Source organism: Mchenga conophoros, linkage group LG19, assembly GCF_057382185.1.
Source record: "Mchenga conophoros isolate Kocher_MC1m ecotype Shallow Benthic linkage group LG19, M_conophoros_male_GT1.1, whole genome shotgun sequence".
Lineage (NCBI taxonomy): Eukaryota > Metazoa > Chordata > Actinopteri > Cichliformes > Cichlidae > Mchenga > Mchenga conophoros.
Window position 1 is genome coordinate 7,608,045 of NC_140544.1, and position 19,429 is coordinate 7,627,473.

A 19,429-nucleotide genomic window follows, 5' to 3' on the forward strand; every position below is an offset into this window, starting at 1 on the left:
TTTGAAAGGCTGCACTGACACGATCAACAACCGTGATTAGCTACAGTACAGAATGGCTGATGGTGTAAACACAGTTAAATATTATCGGTTGCTGTGTTTATTGTGAGACTGTGTGATTATGACAGATCTAATTCCATGCTACAATTTCAGAATCAAACTCTGAACATTCTGTTAGAGTCCCCAGGCCACCTATGTCTGGAAATCAAATGTTACTGAGTGATCACAAGATTGCCACCACGAAATTAGTAGTGTGTGGCCGCAAGATCAAAAAATCATGACCATTTTTTTCTTCTTTCAGATGATCCGTTTTGGGGGTCACCACAGTGGATCATGACCAAACCATCTCAGACTTGTTTCTCCACCTTTGTCTCCAAACTGCTCATCCTAAGCTGATGTACTCATTTCTAATCTTCTTCATTCTGGTCATTTCTAATGAAAAGCTCCTTTTTTTTGTCAGCGTTAGTGTCTCCAAACCATACATGTCAGCAGGTCTCACTACCACCTTGTCAAGCTTCTCTTTTACTCTCGCCGCTATCCTTGTGAGACAAATCACCCCTGACACTTGTCTACACTCGCTCCACCCTGCCTGCACTCTCTTCTTCACCACTCTTGAGCACCATCCATTGCTTTGGATGGCTTCACCTTCACTATATCTCCTTCTTGCATTTTCACCTTTCCACCTGTCTCCCTCCCATTAACACATATATATTCTGTCTTGCTTCTCCTCACTTTCTTCCCTCTTCTCTCCAGAGCATACCTCCACCTCTCCAGGCCCTCTTCCTCCTCCTCACTATGTCAAAGTCCACACAGAGTCTACTGCCTGATCTCATCTATCAAAAATCAGGACCACCAGTTACTAATGTGCTGGAATGAGATAAATGAGTAAACTTAATCAGGGACAAGGCAGTGAGATCTATACTTTGCTCTGTTGTTTACCATCAACACTTGACGATTATTATTGGGACACTGATTTGCTTTTTAATTAGACTGATGAATTATAAGGACACTGTTTGACAAACACTGTTACATATGCACAGCAATCAGCAGGTCCCCAGAGAGGGTGCTGTTTCAGCAGGTAGAGGGAGGGAGAAGGGGACAAACCAAAGTGATATCCACATTGGACAATGGCCAAGTCCTTGCTGTTAAAACTAAATAAAACTGTCACGGCATACAAAGCTTAAGTTGATGTTTCATTTATGTTTCTGCACTTTATATGGACAGTGTTGACTAGGCCTGTGTTAGAGTATGAAAATCTGTCACATGCAATGTCAAGACTGCAAAAATAACATTACTTGTAATTAATAAATATTAAAAAGCATATATTAGCGATACAGTTCCAGTGTCTTTCTGCTTTAACGGGTAATCTACTAGCACAACCACCGACTAACCTACACCCGCTGAACTATTTTCAACATGCTTTTGTTGTAGAAGGTCAAACATTCTCATGCTGCTCATCATTCTTATTGATGAGTTTCAGGCAACTTTCAATATTTTTTAATAGCAGATATTCCTGTTGTGATGAGGAAAATTATTAATTCCCACAAATTACCAACATTTAGCAAATCAATAATATCTTGTGGCTTTGCATTACTTTCAGAAATAGTTTTTTATGTATGCAGATTCTTATCTTATTCTTTTTGTGGAGCTAACACTATGACAGCTACTGTACTAAAAAAGATTAAACTTAATCAGCCATTAGACAAAGCAGGCTGATAAAACAAAGTGCCAGTGGATGGATGCCCTTCCTCTTAATCTGCTGGTTCTCATTACAGGATGTGACACTGTCCTCCCAGCCAGCCCCCTCACCTTGACACATCTTATCTATAGTTTCCTCCACCGCTGCGAGAATCAGTCGCTACAAACACATGTTAGGCAAAAACATAGCCACTCGAGTTTACCATCATTATTATTTGCCAGCTAAGCACTACCATGTATAAAAGATTAGACCACACAGAATGCTAAGCACTACAAACCCTCTCCCATGTCAGAAATGGCAAGGCAGGGCATGCTCATTTGCTCCACACCACTTAGAGAAGAATAATATGCAGATAAACCTGGTCAACTAATTGCAGTAATGATTGCAAAATGTTCAGAGCTGTGCGGGCAGATAATCAGTGAAGCATCACAAGACTGAGCGGTAAATATGCTAATTTAAAGCCGAAGTAAATAGATGCTTGTTTCTCCCCCCGTCGTTTTTATGCCACGAGTTTAGCCCTGCAAAGTTAACAAAATGCAAAAACACAGCACACTAATCTTGCATACATCCACTTCACACAGCACGCTTCGTAAGAGAGAAACATTCATTAGATTGGAAGGATATTAGTACAGCCCTGGACACCACAGGCAGCTTTTAAAGCTCAGGTTTGGCCCAGCAAGTTGTAGAGAAGCATGCTTTTATATGTAAGGGAGCCCCAGGAAAAAAGCTGCATGCAATCCCACATAGCCGATGTGTCCTCTTAAACTGAAAAAAAGAAAAAATCCTCATAAAGTCTGCTGGTTTTCTTAAGTTCAGTTAAGCCAGTCTACGCCTGAGGATTCAAACCAGCCACCTTCCCTCCCCTTTTCTAAGAATAAACTGCTTTTCCTGCCTTTCATCCCCCCTCCGTCTCTCCCTGTGTGGCTGATGGACGGGATCATGAGGCCCTGGCTAAGTGACTCGGCCGTTTTGACACATCTTTTTGACAAGGTGAGAATATCTGCAGAGAAAAGACGAGGAGTGACTATTCCACCGAGCACATATTGCTTCCAGTTACCCACCCTGCTCATATCTTGACTGACAGCAGTGTGGTGACACAGGTTTTACATATGATGGGAAAAGTGAAGGAAGACAGCAAGGGGGGCGGGGGGTATTAGCACCGCTGAAAGTGTTTGTTAAGGATTCATGGTGGTGGAAGCTCTTGTCTAAGACCCGAGTTTCCAGTTCACTCCCAGCGTATAAGGCTGCTGTCAGTGCACCAGGAGTGTGGCTGAAATCACATCTGCAGCAAAAAGGAAATGAACTGCGGGATGGAGAGCTGTCAACACTGAGGCTATAAATCTAACAAACACAAATCCCTCCGTCTGTACATCCTGTTTCCAGCCAGCATTCGTTCTGCAGGAAGTTTTTTTTCCCTCCATATAATATTTTTTTCACAATAGAATGCAATAAAAAAAAACTCAGGGTGTCTACTCTTGTGTTTGGCAAACACAAAACAAAGCTGGCACTGAAACTGACTTGCACCACCTGGCCCAAGTAAGTGTGGAGGAATGGAAAAAAGCTGAGTGTACATGTGTGCGTGCGTGTGTGCGCGTGTGCGTCTGCAGTGCTGGTGGTCATTGCTCATGATTTCAGCGTTTGATGTGATCACGCACACCCTGTTTGACTGGCTCGTTTCAAGCGTGTGCGCGCTCACACACACTCCTCTCCTGCCACCACGCACGCATGCACGCACGCAAACCACCACCACGTTGTTTTTTCCTCCCTATTCACGCACTGACAACACAATTCACCTGCAAAGGCAGGTGCACAAGCGCGTAACCCCCCACCACCATGCCCCTTCCTCCAACACGCACGCTCACCGAACCGTGAGAAGTGGCACATGCGGGCGCGCACGCCAACAGTTTGACATACACTTGTCTGCATTGGCATTTTCGCAGCGAAGCTGGATAACAGCAGCAGCGGCAGCTTGGTGGCATCTTTATCTTTTCTTTGGTAATCTATCATCACATCCATCTGCCGGTGCTGGGAAACGGTTTAAATACATGGGATGTACAAAGGGGACTTCTGCCCGCGGGGTGGGAAAAAGAAAAAAGAACAAAATAAGACTGCGAAAAAACACAAGCGAGCATCTCTCGAGTGGAGAAAATGTGAGCAGCCTGTCAGAGTCCCGCTGTTTCATCACTCCCCAGTCACACATAGGATGTTACTTGCGGGCTTTCTGTGTGGTCTTTAAAAGAAAATCACAATCTCTCCTCATTTTCTGACCCTGTCGTGCATCCGTGTATCTCATTAACAAACCGGCTTATTCTGCAAAGGGGTTAAAAAAACAAAAGAATGATCTCATGATGCAACTTTGACACAAGCAAGCGAATATGGACCTTTAAAGATCATTCGCACTAAGAAAGACTTAACAAAAGCTAGTAACAACAGAATAATAAAATAAAATCAAGCCGAATGCGAGCTGCATTGGGCAGTCACAGGACGGCGCATTGGTTTCGACCACAATCAATTGTTCAAGTGTTGATCAACTTACCGATGAGAGCCAGCTGTAAAAAGTACAGTCCGAGGAAGTCCATTATGGAGTGCGACATTAATTCAAACGGATGCAATCCTGGGCGAGAGATGATGTGCGGAGAATAAAAGCCCGCTGTTTTTGTTGAAACTGGCACTGAAATTAAGAGCGGAAAAAAAAATCGCAGCTATTTCTCAAGTGATGACTGTCCACTTACGCTGACGCCGGAATCCACAACACTGCGTGAAAAAACATTAGCGGACCAGAACATCATTTTCCTTTTTTTTTCTCCTTTTTTTTTAGCAGGCAAACTTTTGTCTTGGAGGGGAAATGGGTTACAGCTGAGCCAGACCAAGACACCGCTACCAAAATCACACCGCGGAGGGAGAAGAAGAAGAAAAAAGAAGCAGTTCGGTCTTTACGTGGAACAAATCGTGTGCGTATTGAACATCCCCGTGCGGTTCATCAGCACGTCCTGAGCGGCTGCTTCCTCTCCTAGTCGCCTCCACCTGCGCGCCGTCTGGAAACTGCGGCTGAATCACTGGCGCGCTGCTTTGCGCACTCCGACCCGAGAGTCAGTCCCCGCTGTGATCCTCAGCTCCCAGGCGGGCCGGCCGGAGATGCCCAACCCAGCTCGTTTAAAAAATCCAATCTTGACCAAAGTTGAAATAGGACAACTTAAATCGATAGGCTATTTCGTTACTGCCATAAAATGGAAACAACAACCCCGCGTAAAATGGTGCATAGCCTGCATCGGTGGGTAGACCATAACCACACTTTTCTGAAAGTAGGTTATACCCCCACACGCACATACACACACACACACACGCACACCTCCAAGAAAAAGAAAAAAAGAGTAACTACCACAATCAACTTAAACGAGAATCAGTGAGGCAGCAGAGAAAATCTTTTTAAGGGCCCCCACGGAGGCAGAAGGAGCAGCGGTGAAAACAGAGCCAGGCTGACTCACGGTGTCTGTCTCCTAATGGTAAAATGAAAAGACCATCTTGCAGCCAGCGTGAGCTGTTTGAGGCTACCTGCTGTCTAATGTGCTCATGCTGGTCCTTTTTTCTTTCTTTTTTTAAAAACAACAGAACAAAGAAAAGCTATTTTGATCTGGGTTTTGAGGACAGTGGGTCTGATTGGCGCTTCAGACATGCACTATTATTATTTTTAAGACACAGCCTAGTTTTTTTTTAATCTGAAGGAAATTTGTCACACACCCAAAATCACCGAATTAGACCAGACAAAAGTTACACTCCACAAGTTCTGGAGAATATTCGCACTCTATAGTACATACTGATAGCTGATAGCTTGCCCCCTCCCCCCTCCCTCCATCCCCGAGCGTCGAAGCCCACACTCTAGATGACAAACACATTTTTGGGGTTCTCTTCGGGGAGTTGTTTTGCCTCTTCAAGCTTATTTTGCGGCATTTTACAGCATCTCAGGGACACTTTAATCCAAAAAATGTGTCTGTGCAGTATGCAAAAAAAAAAAAAAAGACTGATACTCGTGGGAAGGATCATGCCCAATGAATAAATATATAAATAAAAATAGAAACACAACCCCATTCTGTTTTTCACTGTTCTACTTTTCCCCCTCAAAGAGAGTGGGCAGTTTGCTCCTCTTAGGATTTGCTTATACGGAGGCTACAGGGAGGGTGAGAAGAAAGATACCGCAGGAGGTGAGAAGTTTCAAGGAGCATTTATGCTTCGAGGCCAATAGCATGTACTGCTCAGGGACCACAGCAGACTCCGTTGTTGGTTTTTCCCACATTGCTTTTTCAAGTTTTTTTTTTAAACTATATTTGCATAGATTCTTCTTTAGCCTGAAGTGAGTTTTAATTGCTTACCGCTCATTGTTTTGTACAAATATACAACACGCTGCAAGTATAAAAATCAGCATGATAATCACAGGATGCAAAAAAGTAAACTGAACAGTGAAGCTTTGAGTATTTGTATCACTCTAAAATAGTACATTTTAAATATATAAAACAAATGCCATTGAGGTGCAGTAAGTTTATAAAAAAATCATTTAGAGATGCTGAACAGTCCTGTTGTATGCTGTGACCTGATTTGTCAGGTTGTTAGTTATCTCAGTAAACAATCATTTTAAAATGCGCTAGTGGTCACTCGGTGGCATTCTCTGTTGTCTGCACACACGAAAAGAAAACAACATTCAGCACAAATTGGACTTCACTATTCAATCTGAAGCTTTTGTCTGTGGCAGCTCTGTCAATGCGCATATTTAACAAGAAATAAAACTCAGTTTTAACTTTTCTTTTTTTTTTTATTTTGATAGGGACAATGTAAAGTCTGAGGTTTGGATTTGTAGCCTGGCAGCTGTCTAGCAGTGCATTAACTGATTGCTCCACAGCAGCAAAAGCTGGTGGTTAACTGCCTTGCTCAAGGGCGAGTTGGCTGGGAACAGAGAACAATCCTTTTAGGGTCGTCGTGTCTTTCCATTTCCGACATTTCCAAAGTTCAACGCAGCCTCAACCCCTCTCCAACACTCCCTGAATCACAGTTTGTGGCCTCTGATTCCCACCTCTCCCCTTTGAATCAAGCGTCCCCCTCCCCACATTGGATCCAATCTTCCTAGTGAAATATCTTCTGCGTCCCCGCCTCCGCTCCAGCTCTTGATGTGACTCAAAAAGCTGCCTTGCCCTCCAAATATTTGCAACACTGATGTCATAAGCCTGGTGAGGATGTGGGACAAGCTCCTGCTGTGTTGGCCATGCAAAAGCAGAAAAAAATCTTATAGGTTGATTGAGAGGTGTTAATGCATTCAAATTAATGCCAGCTCCTGAGTTGTTGTTGTTGGGGTTTTTTTGTTTTTTTTCCTGTGTCTGCCTACTGCTGCACAATCTTGCTTAGACACATGGAGAGAGAAATTAGAGGGTGAGACTGAGGAGGAAAGAAAGAGAGAATACATAGAGAGAGATGTGGTGCTGCACCACCTACACACCGCCATTTCTGTGCGACTCCACAATTGTGATGGAGTCACTTTGTAGTTGTGTTATTGACCAGCGATGGAGCTGAATCAGACGCTGGAACAGCTTTCAAGGCCGGAGAATATAAACAAAGACTTGCTGGGCAAGGTACAGCTACATGATGATGACACAAAGCCACTGCAGTGCAACACTCTGCTCCGTGTCCGTGAAATCTTGTCTCCATCTCACGCGCTTTTCTCTTGTTTCTCTCACCTTCTCGTTTAACCCTTACATAACTGCTTTGCATTTTTGCAAGCAATTTACATAATTATCTCAGATAATTACCAGAGTCGGCCCAATTACACAGTACTGAGACGGGCATTTAGAGAAGCCACACCAAACCAAAGTCTTATATGCCAGGACATGCTCTTGGTAAGAAGGTTTAGTGCCTTTGATCATAATCGGTCACGTAGAAACAGATTTGCCAAGAAAAACGATTAGTAAGTAGTTGTTGTTCATACGTGTGCAAAAGTCTTGAGTCACCCCTCAGTTCTTTAAATTTTGCTTTCAGCCACATCTTCTTGTAATTTTTTAAATTGGTCCTGAGCAATAATTATATTGGTCCAGATCATTTTAGAATATTTTTTTTGTTTGTGTGTTTTTTGTAAAGCCACCTAACACTGATCTATGGATCACTCAATCATAAGAAAGGCACCTAACTAAAGAGATGAACCTAGCTACGCATAACAGACAACTTAAAAAGGAATCAATTTTCAGTTGAATCTTTGGCACTTTGTTCCTAGCTGTCTGTCATAAAAACACATAGTATAACAGATTGACAAGCATAAAATATTATTTTTCCACAAACAAGATACCAAAAAACTATAAGACAAACTCTCGGCATATCTCACCATGGTATGGAGTGTGTTCGTAAAAAAAACCAAACAAAAAAGAGGAAACTGGACAAGTGGGGGACAAAAGAAGTGGTAGGTCTAAAAAAACTATCTACAGCAGGTGAACAGGATATGAAAGTCATGTCTTTAAGAAACAGGAAAATATCCAGTAAAACTCTGACACAGAACCTGAGAAATGACTGATCCTTCAGGTGATCCATCTACTGCTCACTGAAACTTCAACAGAAATGGTCTGTGTAATTATCAATGTAAAAAAGTACCAGCAGATGTGACTCCACCATTCAGTACTATCTGGAAAGCATTTGATTGGCACCAGATTCATTTTTCAGCACAACAATGATCTGAAACACACTGCCAATGCAGTCAAAGCATACCTGGATAGAAAACGACACACAGTGGAACGCTATCAGTCTGGGAATGGCCTCTCCAGAACCAGATTTCAGCATTCAAAAAGCCAACATCCAAAGAAGAGCTTTGGAATCCCTTTAGGAAACTATTCCTAAAGCCTACATAAAGAAATTACCTTAGATTTTGCCTTTTCAGAGTTCAGCCTGTGTTGAAGAAAAAAGGTACTCACACCAAATATTGATTTCGAAGCTAGTCAGAACTGCACAAACTCAACTTTTGCTAAATATGTTGCATATCCATGTGTGGACTATTATGGGGACTATTTCCCATTTTCCTAGCAAAACATGAAAGTAATGGAGGTGACTCAAGACTTTTACACAGCACTGTATATGACATCCTATCATGCTCCAGAGTTCTTAGCACTTAAACTGTTCTGCAGTAAGGAAGTTTAACCTACTGGCTTTCAGCAACATAGCTGAGGGCAGTGGGGCAGCAAGAAGAAATGAGGGTCAAAAAACCTCTCTGTATCGCACTGAGTTTCTATTTAGCCCAAAACACTTTTCACTTCCTCCTCTTGGGCAGAGGCATAACTGAAACAACTGACAATTTGGACTGATGACACTTTTTCTTTGCTGTCACACTGATTTTGGCCCATTTTCAAATTCTGTCCCTGCTGTGGGCAATATTATCAAGCTGTAGCACTACAAAATATTTCCCGCACGCTGTAGCCTTTAACGGCAGTGCAGACATCGTTTGTGAGCAGTGATTTGAAATCTGAGTCGAATGAAACTCAGCACGTCTCATTTGATGTCCAAGCAACTTTTCAGCGGGGAGCGTCTCAGTTGATAGATTTCTGTGAAAAGGAGAAACAATGAACTGAAAAATGTTTTCTCGGTATTAATGTGCATCGTACTGCATTTTATCTTTGGGATAAAGACAAAATTATGTAAAGGGATGGGAAGTTGAAAGGCACATTTATTTTTAGTCACATACTTCAGAATTGTACTGAATGTATCTGAGTAGTTACTGCACAGTTCCAGCAGAAAGTCACCTGATGTCTCTCCAAACAGATATTCTGTGTATCTGCAGTTGGTTTTAATAATATTGTGAGGTTGAATTTTATCCATATATTTCTCCATACTATAATTTAACTTTTGACCATTTCCCCTTTTTTGAACTTTCTCTGGTTTTTTAAACTGTGCAACAGTTTTATAAAAAGCTTACAAAAATATGACACAATGCTTTAAATGAATCCAGCCAACAAAAAATCTAATCACATAATTAGGATTTGTCCACACATTTAGAAAGGATCAATTTAAAATAGGCTAAATATAGTGCACACCCTATGCTTTAAAACACTGTCAGACGGACTCATTGCTACTGACGGTTTCCTCTTTCTTAACCTGACTGAAGTCAGCTGTCCCCAACTCACGCACAAGAAAGGCAGAGGAGAGAGAGCACAGTGGTGATAAAAAAACCAAAAAGACAACAACAAAAAACCTATTGCTTTTTTTCTGAGCCCTTTGCTTCATCTTGTTAGTCAAAGAAAGGTGTGATGAGCTGGGGAAAAGTGAAACTCGGGAGTCGGAGAACCTGACAGCACTGCTTGATAATGTGATGGTGGATGTTGTTGACATGAGACTGCCATGTTGCAACTATCTTCCTACAAAAGACTACAAAAAAGTGCATCTCCTATACGTCACCCGCTTCACCGTGTTGATTCATGCAGAATGTATAGACGAGGATGACTCAGTTAGAAATGGGACTTTATTGCCATCCATATATTTTCTTCCTCTTATCCAAATCAGTGTTGCAGTGGAGCTGGAGTCTATCTCAGCTGTCACGAGGTAAAAGGTGGGGGTACACCCTGAACAGATCGCCTACTGCAGGCTAACAGAGACAGACAACCTTTCACCCCCACATTCACACTCATCAGCAGTTAACCTAACATGCCTGCCTTTGAACTGTGGGAGGGAATCCACACAGGCACGGGGAGAACACGCTCCATACCAGGAGCTGGCCAGCACCCTGGACCTTCATGCTGTTAGGTGACAGCACCAGCCACTCTATCACCCGACAAATAAATGAAGATAATACTGCATATAAAATACTTCCTCTTCCTGCTGAGGCGATTGTCCATCTTCAGCTTTATTAAGGCTTTCTATGACTGAAGTAAAACTGATTGTTGATAGAGAGTAAAGGCTGGCAATACTTATGCGAACGTAAGGTACTGCAAACCTTAAATTCACTCTGATAATTTTTGTTGCTCATAATCTTTGTTTATAGAACTAAAAAAAAACTTCATTCTTCATTTAAGTAGAAGATTTTATTACACTAAGATAATTTTAACTGGTGGTTTTAGCGTAGCTTGTCACTGATGGTTCCAAACGGCAGATTATAGCATGAAATTGAAAGTGCACTCCTAATTAATGATGGATCATTCATCTTTCATGAAGGATGTTCCATTCTATCCTATGCTAAAGGAGGTAATAAAAGCAAGCTTGAAGCTCCTTCCTAGTATTTCATGAATTCAGTCAGCATGAGATACATCCAGTTTAATTCACTCTGTGACAGGGGAGTTACATTTCTAAGACTAATTTTTCATACTTAAATTATAAAGACTAGATTGTACCATTTTTTTTTATATACACAGTATGAAATAATCAAAACGCACTGAAGCATAATCCTTGGGACTTCTGTGTTGTGGTGTCAGTGTTGATGTGAATCTTTCCAGTCTGGCTGCAAAGGCAGGAGTGAAGATGCTCGTGAAGGGGCAGGTGCACTCTCGATTGAAAATAATGTCCTTGCTCTGCACATTGTTGCACTGGACTGGTGTGAGAGTGTGGTGGATCATAAATTTGATAATTTGATTAGTTTTCAAGTTGTACATCTCTGTTCCTTACATTTCATGTCATGCCCTTATTAATGTTTTATTTGTTGCTTTGACTGTTTTCGAATAGAAATGCAGTGGGAATATAGAGGGAGATAAGTAGTGAAAGTTTTGCCTGGGTTGATTGTGCGTCGATCCATTGTTAATGCCTCAGGGCTCCAGTAGGTGGGTTCGCGCGCTTCCTCCTTCACTCAATACAGACGAGTGAGAGTGAGAGCTGCGTGTCTGTGCCGTTCTTTCACCTCTCCTCACTATTTCCCCTGTTTAAGGTAACTGTCATGCACAAATCTGTATAAATGTGTGTTACTGTTGATTATTACATTGTTATCATTGTTCATTGTAGCGGAAGATGTGAATTGCGGACTATTTTGTTGAGAAGTTCCAGTTAATCTCTGTTGCTGTGTATGCTAGTTTTCGCTATTACTCCGCCATATTGTGTGAAGATTTTTCTGTTACGATCTGTATAAGTTAACTACTGAAAGACATGCAGTACTTAAAGTATTATTTCATTGCTGTGGAAAGTTAGTGACTGTGTCAGCTAACATGTGCGAGTTAAAAAGATGTTTTTGCCTAATGCTACAGTTCATGTTACCTAAAGTATTCTCATCAGCTAATGCAGCGAACAATAGTGACTTAGTTTGGATACAGTTGTCCTGAGACTGAGTGCATCCATAAGAATATTGTTTTGGTTGTATTGCTTCTGAAACTCAATACAGACGAGTGAGAGTGAGAGCTGCGTGTCTGTGCCGTTCTTTCACCTCTCCTCACTATTTCCCCTGTTTAAGGGCACAACATTTGGAGGCACCGCTGGGATGATTGATTCGAGGACCATCCCTGACCTGTAAGAGAAATCCTCTCGTTGATCATCCCCCCCAGACGACCCAGGTATCAGAAAGGAGCATAGTAAAGCAGCAGAGACATCGCTAGACCTACGTTGGTATCTGTATCCTGAAGTGAAAAAGTGGCCACTAGGGGGCAGTAAAAGCCAACTAAGTCTGATCATTTCTCAACTGACTGCTTGTGCTAACTCCTCTGACAACATGGAGTCTGAATTAGAAAAGCTTCAGCTGGAGATTAAAGGAACACTGTATCAACTGACTTTAGAGCAGCTGACTAAATTATGTGATGTACTTCAAATCTCAGGACCAGGAAAAGAGTTTGTGATTAATAGAACGCGCAGTCAGCTAGTCTCGCATTTAGTTAAGCACCTTGAACGCACCGAGCTGGCTACCCGAGAGGATGAAGGTATGTCAGAACTTCTTAATGTCCAGGACATTATAAGTGACATACAAATGGATAAAAAACAAGGTGTGAATGAAACAGTGGATCCAGCTGTTCAGGACCAGGAAAGTAGCCAGGAGGAGATAGAGACATTAAGACTGCTCTTACAACAAAAAGAGGGTGAAATGCATGACTTGATGAGGAATAGCATGAATCCTGCCTTAAGTCCTCGCATCCCAGTGAGAAACATTGTTCCAACAGCACCAAACAGTTCCATGTGGCGCAAAGATTTTAAGATATCAGGCCAAATAGGAGAGCCGGGGCAAAAAGACAGGCTGACATTCTCCAGTCTGGCCAGACAAATTGAAAGCGGGCTTAATAGAGGCTACCCAGAATCAGAAATCACTGATGCTGTAATTCGTGCTATCACGCCAGGCTTGCAGCTAAGGAGTTATCTTGAAGGAAAAGAAAACCTCACATTACCTGCTCTTAGGAGAATCCTCAGGTCTCATTACCAGGAGAAAGGTGCCACAGAGTTATACAAACAACTTACCTCTGAGGTTCAGAGTAGTAAAGAGACACCCCAAAATTTCTTGATCAGGACAATGGACTTGAGACAGAAAATCCTGTTTGCTTCTCAGGAAGTTGAGTCCAGTCTAAAGTATGATCCAGCACTAGTCCAGAGCCTTTTTATGCATACTGTCCTGACTGGCCTTCAGAATGACAATATTAAAAGTGACCTGCAACCTTACCTCCTGCAAACAAATACTTCAGATGAGTTGTTGCTCGAGAAGGTAAATATTGCAGTCGCAAATGAAAAGGAAAGACAGGACAAAAAGAAACATGCCGCTCCATCACGAGTAACAGCTGTAAATACTGTCCAGTCTAATGATTCCCCAGTGGGAAAGAGAAGCACAGCTCAAGAGAAACCAGCCCCTCCACCCCCTGATCTTCTAACAGAAATAAAGGAAATGCGTGCTGACATGGTGCTGCTGAAAGACTTGAGGGCTGAAGTTTCCCAAATCAGAGAAACCATTCAAAAGACAACCCCAGCACCTCAGCAGCCTTTCCCCATTAAGGCTGAACAAAACTGCATGCCATTTTACCACCAGCACCCTCCTGCAGCAGCACAGGAACACCACTCAGCATATGGACCTGGGCATGTGTATGGGACAGCACAGTTTCAACAAAGATTCGCACCACAGCGATATTATCCCTCACCAAGTCACCGTCCCAGATGTTTTGCATGTGTGCAGGCAGGTGAGGCATATTGCCAGCATTGTTTTAGGTGTGGGAGTAGTGAGCATTTCCGTGCAGGTTGTAAAGCACCTAGACTGACAAAATCAGATAAAGGGAGCCCTTTAAACTAAGGGAGGTTGCTCCCACGGGACATGGGGCAACCGACAGCATTGAAAAGTCCCAATATTGTGCTAACTGTGAGGGAAAGGAAGAGAGTATGAAGTTAAAATGTTGTTCTGTTTGTAAAATAACATTGTACTGCTCAAAAGACTGTCAAGAGACACACTGGTCTGTGCACAGAAGGTACTGTAAGCCACATACATGTTCATCTATTAAGAAACAGGAAACACAGTCAAGTTGCAAACCAAAGTGTAGGAAAAGAAGTAATCCAGTGAAGATGCCTACTGTAAAAGAGCTTGTAGGAGAGAAATGTCTCATTCAGTGCTTTCTGCACAACCAAAGAATCCAGGCACTTTGGGACACAGGTTCACAAATTTGTGCTGTAGATGCGGCCTGGAAACAGACCCATTTGCCTGATGTCCAACTAAGAGATATAGCAGAACTAGTAGACCCACTTGAACCACTGCAACTTGAAGCAGCCAATGGGACGGAAATACCATATATTGGTTGGCTCGAGGTAAGCTTCAGACTTACTGCTAATGATAAAGATCTGCTAATACCTGTGTTAGTGTTAAAAGGCAACCAACAGTCATGCCCCATAATTGGCTTCAATGTGATTTCACACCTAGTTGCAAACAGAGTACAGGATAAGACAAACAATAAGAATAAAGAGAAACTCATGAAAACAGTAAAAGTAGCTTTTCCTCACCTCAGAAAGAGTAGGGCAAGAGCTTTTGTTAATGCAGTGACAGTGGGACAGCCATGTGAGCACAGTGTAAGAACAACAAATGAGAGAGTTGAAGTGCCTAAACAGAGCTCCGTCCAAATAGAGTGTCGAGTGCAAGCCCCGCCTTTCAAAGAAGATAGAACCCTGATCTTCGAGCCTCATGAGAACCCACAGTGGCCTGAAGGACTCGAGTTCTGTGATACCCTTGTTTTAGTAAAGGCTGGTATGACACCAAAAATTGTCATTAGTGTACAAAATCCCACCAGCCATGACATCACACTGCCAAGTAGGACTGTTATCGGAAATGTGCAGTCTGTTGCATCAATATATCCTGCTAATGTATTCAAAACTGACTGCCTCCCTACTGCATCGGTCCGTCCCATCCAGGCTAAGAGCTCAGGTGAGAACACACCTAAAAGTGAACAATGGGACCCACCTGTCGACTTGACTCACCTGAATGACCACCAGAGACAAGCTGTTAGTCAGATGCTAAGAGAAGAGTCAGAGTCATTCTCTAAATCTGATGATGACATAGGCTGTGTTGAAAACTTGCAAATGAACATTTCGTTGAAAGATAATGAGCCAGTCACACGGACTTATCTCTCTGTACCAAAACCCTTGTATCAGGAAATGAAAAACTACCTACAGGACCTAATAGCTCAGGGGTGGGTGGAAAAATCAAACTCATCTTACTCCTCTCCAGTAGTCTGTGTGAGAAAAAAAGACGGTACATTGCGCTTGTGTATTGACTACCGAGAGCTGAATAGGAAGACTCACCCAGACCGCCACCCCATTCCCAGAGTACAAGACATCATGGACAACTTAGGTGGCAACACTCTCTTTTCTCTACTGGACCAGGGTAAAGCATACCACCAGGGGTTCATGGGCAAAGACAGTAAACACCTAACAGCTTTTGTGACCCCCTGGGGCCTGTATGAGTGGGTCAGAATCCCATTTGGACTGATGAACGCTCCGGCAGCATTTCAACGCTGCATGGAGGAGTGCTTAGAAGGGCTAAGGGATGAAATATGTGTGCCTTACCTCGATGATGTCCTTGTCTTTAGCAGAACGTTTGAGGATCATGTTGAGGATGTCAGGAAAGTGCTGCGCCGACTCAGGGAGTACAGAATCAAACTCAAACCAAGGAAGTGTGACCTGTTTAGGACAGAAGTGAGGTACCTTGGCAGGATTGTGTCAGCAGAGGGAAGCAGGATAGACTCCGCAGACACTGCTGCTGTAACAGCTTTGAAAAACAAACGGCCAGGTACTGTTGGTGAACTAAGAGCAATGTTGGGCCTACTAAGTTATTACAGACAATACATCAAGGATTTTGCCAGAATTGCAAATCCTCTGTATGACTTGCTCAAGGGACCTGCAGATGCTGAAACCCAGCGAAACACAAGATTAAAGTGGAAAACAAAGCGAAACAGGTGTAGTGTCCCTTCGAGTACACCTATTGAGTGGACCGACATGCACCAGTTAGCACTAGAGCAGCTGATAGACTGTCTAACTCAGCCCCCTGTTCTAGGCTTTCCAGAATTTTCACAGCCATTCACCCTTCACACTGATGCGTCAAACCAGGGATTAGGTGCCGTGTTGTACCAAAAGCAGAATGGAAAGCTTCGTGTGATTGCTTATGGTTCCCGCACTTTAACGGCAGCTGAGAAGAATTACCATCTGCATTCAGGCAAGTTAGAGTTTCTTGCTCTCAAGTGGGCTATCACAGGAAAATTCCGTGATTATCTATATTATGCACCATTCTTCACCGTGTACACCGACAATAATCCACTTACCTATGTACTGTCCACTGCCAAACTGAATGCAACAGGGTGTCGATGGGTAGCAGAACTGGCAGATTTTCACTTCACAATTAAATATCGCCCTGGTAAAGAAAATGTGGACGCAGACAGCCTCTCCAGGATGCCGGTAGACATGGAAACGTTTATGAATGAATGCACAGAGGAAATGGCATACGATGCAATTGGAGCAACCACACAGGCAGTGGAAAGGCAGGATGACTCCAATGTGTCATGGTCCATGGGTGTCTCAGTCAGGTGTTCAGCCATGGCCACAGATGTTTCCATCATTCCACCGACAAAAGGCCAGATCAAACAGGACCAGAGAAGTGATCCAACTATTGGACCTGTAATTCAGTGTAAATTAACACAGGAAAAACCATCACGTTCAGAACTAAGAAAACTCAGCCCACAGGTCATATGTCTCCTGAGGGAGTGGAACAAATTGGAGATGGATGAGAATGGGATCTTGCACAGAAAAACAGCAAACAGAAAACAGTTGGTCCTACCAGAAATACACAAAAGTACTGTACTAAAGGAGCTACATGATGAAATGGGCCATCAAGGTGTAGAGAGAACATTGTCACTGATACGGGACCGGTTTTACTGGCCCTATATGCAACGGGAAGTAGAGGATTATGTGACCAGAAGGTGTGTTTGCATAAAACAGAAGAAGCCGTGTTATGAGAGCAAAGCACCACTGACTAATATTGTCACTACTCACCCATTTGAACTTGTCTCAATTGATTTCCTGCACCTTGACAAGTGCAAAGGGGGTTATGAATACATCCTTGTAGTCATTGACCATTTCACACGCTTCGCCCAAGCGTATGCCACAACTTCCAAATCAGGTAAAACGGCTGCAGACAAAATCTTTAATGACTATGCTTTAAGATTTGGCTTTCCAGCACGAATACATCATGATCAAGGTGCTGAATTTGAAAATCATCTGTTTGCACAACTAAAAAACTACTGTGGAGTTGCTGGGTCCAGGACTACTCCCTACCATCCCCAAGGGAATGGACAAGTGGAGCGGTTTAATAGGACACTACTCCAGATGCTGAAAACACTCTCAGAGAGTCAGAAAACTAACTGGAAGGACTCACTTAACAAACTGATTTATGCCTATAATTGTACCCGCAGCGAGGTAACTGGATTTTCCCCTTTTTACTTGTTATATGGACGCTCCCCACGATTGCCAATCGACATGCTGTTCAGCTTGACCTCAGAACAAGGAGCTGGCAATCATCATGACTACATGGTAAAATGGAAACAAGGCATGGAAGAAGCATATGAGATCATGAGAGAAAATGCTCATAAAGCAGCTGTAAGAAGTAAAAGACATTATGACAGCAAGGTGAAGAGCTCAGTATTACAGCCAGGTGATCGTGTTTTAATAAGGAACATGACACCTCGAGGAGGTCCAGGCAAGCTGAGGAACCACTGGGAGGATGTGGTTCACACAGTCGTTCGTCAGGTCAGCAGAGATATCCCAGTTTATGAACTCAGACCTGAGAAAGCAAAAGGGAGATCAAGGATATTGCATCGCAATCTTCTTCTGCCATGTGACCATCTGCCTGTTGAAACTGAAGTGCGACCACGAACAAGAAAAAGAGCCGTGGAGACAAGTGAGGAAGTGGAACAAGCTGAGGAAGAGGATGACGATGATGAGTACTATCCAGTGTCATCTCAGCAGCCATTTGAGCCACTTTACCCTCCGACACTGAATCCTATGAGCACTGATGAACCAGCCAAACACCTTCAAACAGTGGAAAACATGTCATCTGAGCCAGAGAATGAACATGAAGTACTGAACCAATGTGAACAACTACCCGACCAAGAGGAAAATTATGTCGAGGAGCCATCAGTGGAGGAACCTGTTCCTGCACCTGTTCCAGACAAACACAGCAGGACCTGTGAGCAAGAGCATCAGCGACCGAGTAGAGAGCGCAAGCCACCAAAGATCTTCACATATGATCGGCTTGGTTCACCAGCTTGTTATAACCTGAGAACACCATCACATCATACACACTTCATGGTTCCACGGACTGTTCAGGCATACTGCCACTGATAACTGTTTGGACTTGAGTGAAAAGAAACATTGTGATCACACACGAAACACATTACTGAACAGAGACAATGTACTTACACTCCACACCAACCACAAGGAAATGGACTGTTTAACACAGAATTCATATTCAAAGTGACTTTTGGACATTGAACTGATTCATATTGTGCTTGCAGCTTAACAGACACATCCAAAGCACACCACATGGCTACGGCCACTTGTATCACTCTCATGGACATTTGTCAAAGGAGAGAGTGACTGCTTTGACAAGCTGCACTAAAATGACTTTGTTCTCAAGCCAGCAGCAGACTGTGTTAATGTAACTGCATGGACACTGTAATTCATACAGACTGTATGAGAACACTGAAAGACTTTGGGTAATAACCCACACTAAAGAATGTATGAAAAGAGTTCCAGCTTGTGAAACTATTTTTGTAGAGTACATATAAGGTACAAGAAACAGTTATAGTATGCAATGGTTTATTGTATGTGGTTTTGGTGATATTAATGTTCATAACTCCACGTTTGTGCTAAATGTTAAACATTTGGATGTTGAGGACAACATCTATTCTGAGGGGGAGTATGTGGTGGATCATAAATTTGATAATTTGATTAGTTTTCAAGTTGTACATCTCTGTTCCTTACATTTCATGTCATGCCCTTATTAATGTTTTATTTGTTGCTTTGACTGTTTTCGAATAGAAATGCAGTGGGAATATAGAGGGAGATAAGTAGTGAAAGTTTTGCCTGGGTTGATTGTGCGTCGATCCATTGTTAATGCCTCAGGGCTCCAGTAGGTGGGTTCGCGCGCTTCCTCCTTCACTCAATACAGACGAGTGAGAGTGAGAGCTGCGTGTCTGTGCCGTTCTTTCACCTCTCCTCACTATTTCCCCTGTTTAAGGTAACTGTCATGCACAAATCTGTATAAATGTGTGTTACTGTTGATTATTACATTGTTATCAT

General features: G+C 42.8%; 1 protein-coding gene across 1 annotated transcript in view; it reads right to left on the bottom strand.

Annotated features, from left to right (window-relative positions):
* The window catches only part of gfra4a (GDNF family receptor alpha 4a), a 150,702-nt gene extending 145,512 nt beyond the window's left edge, over positions 1 to 5,190 (bottom strand). Inside the window, exon 1 of the mRNA XM_085257623.1 lies at positions 4,233 to 5,190. Within this exon, the coding sequence (XP_085113749.1) occupies positions 4,233 to 4,290 (58 nt within the window). The 5' untranslated portion in view covers positions 4,291 to 5,190. The remainder of the gene's footprint in view (positions 1 to 4,232) is intronic.
* Between the last annotated feature and the right edge of the window lie 14,239 nt (positions 5,191 to 19,429).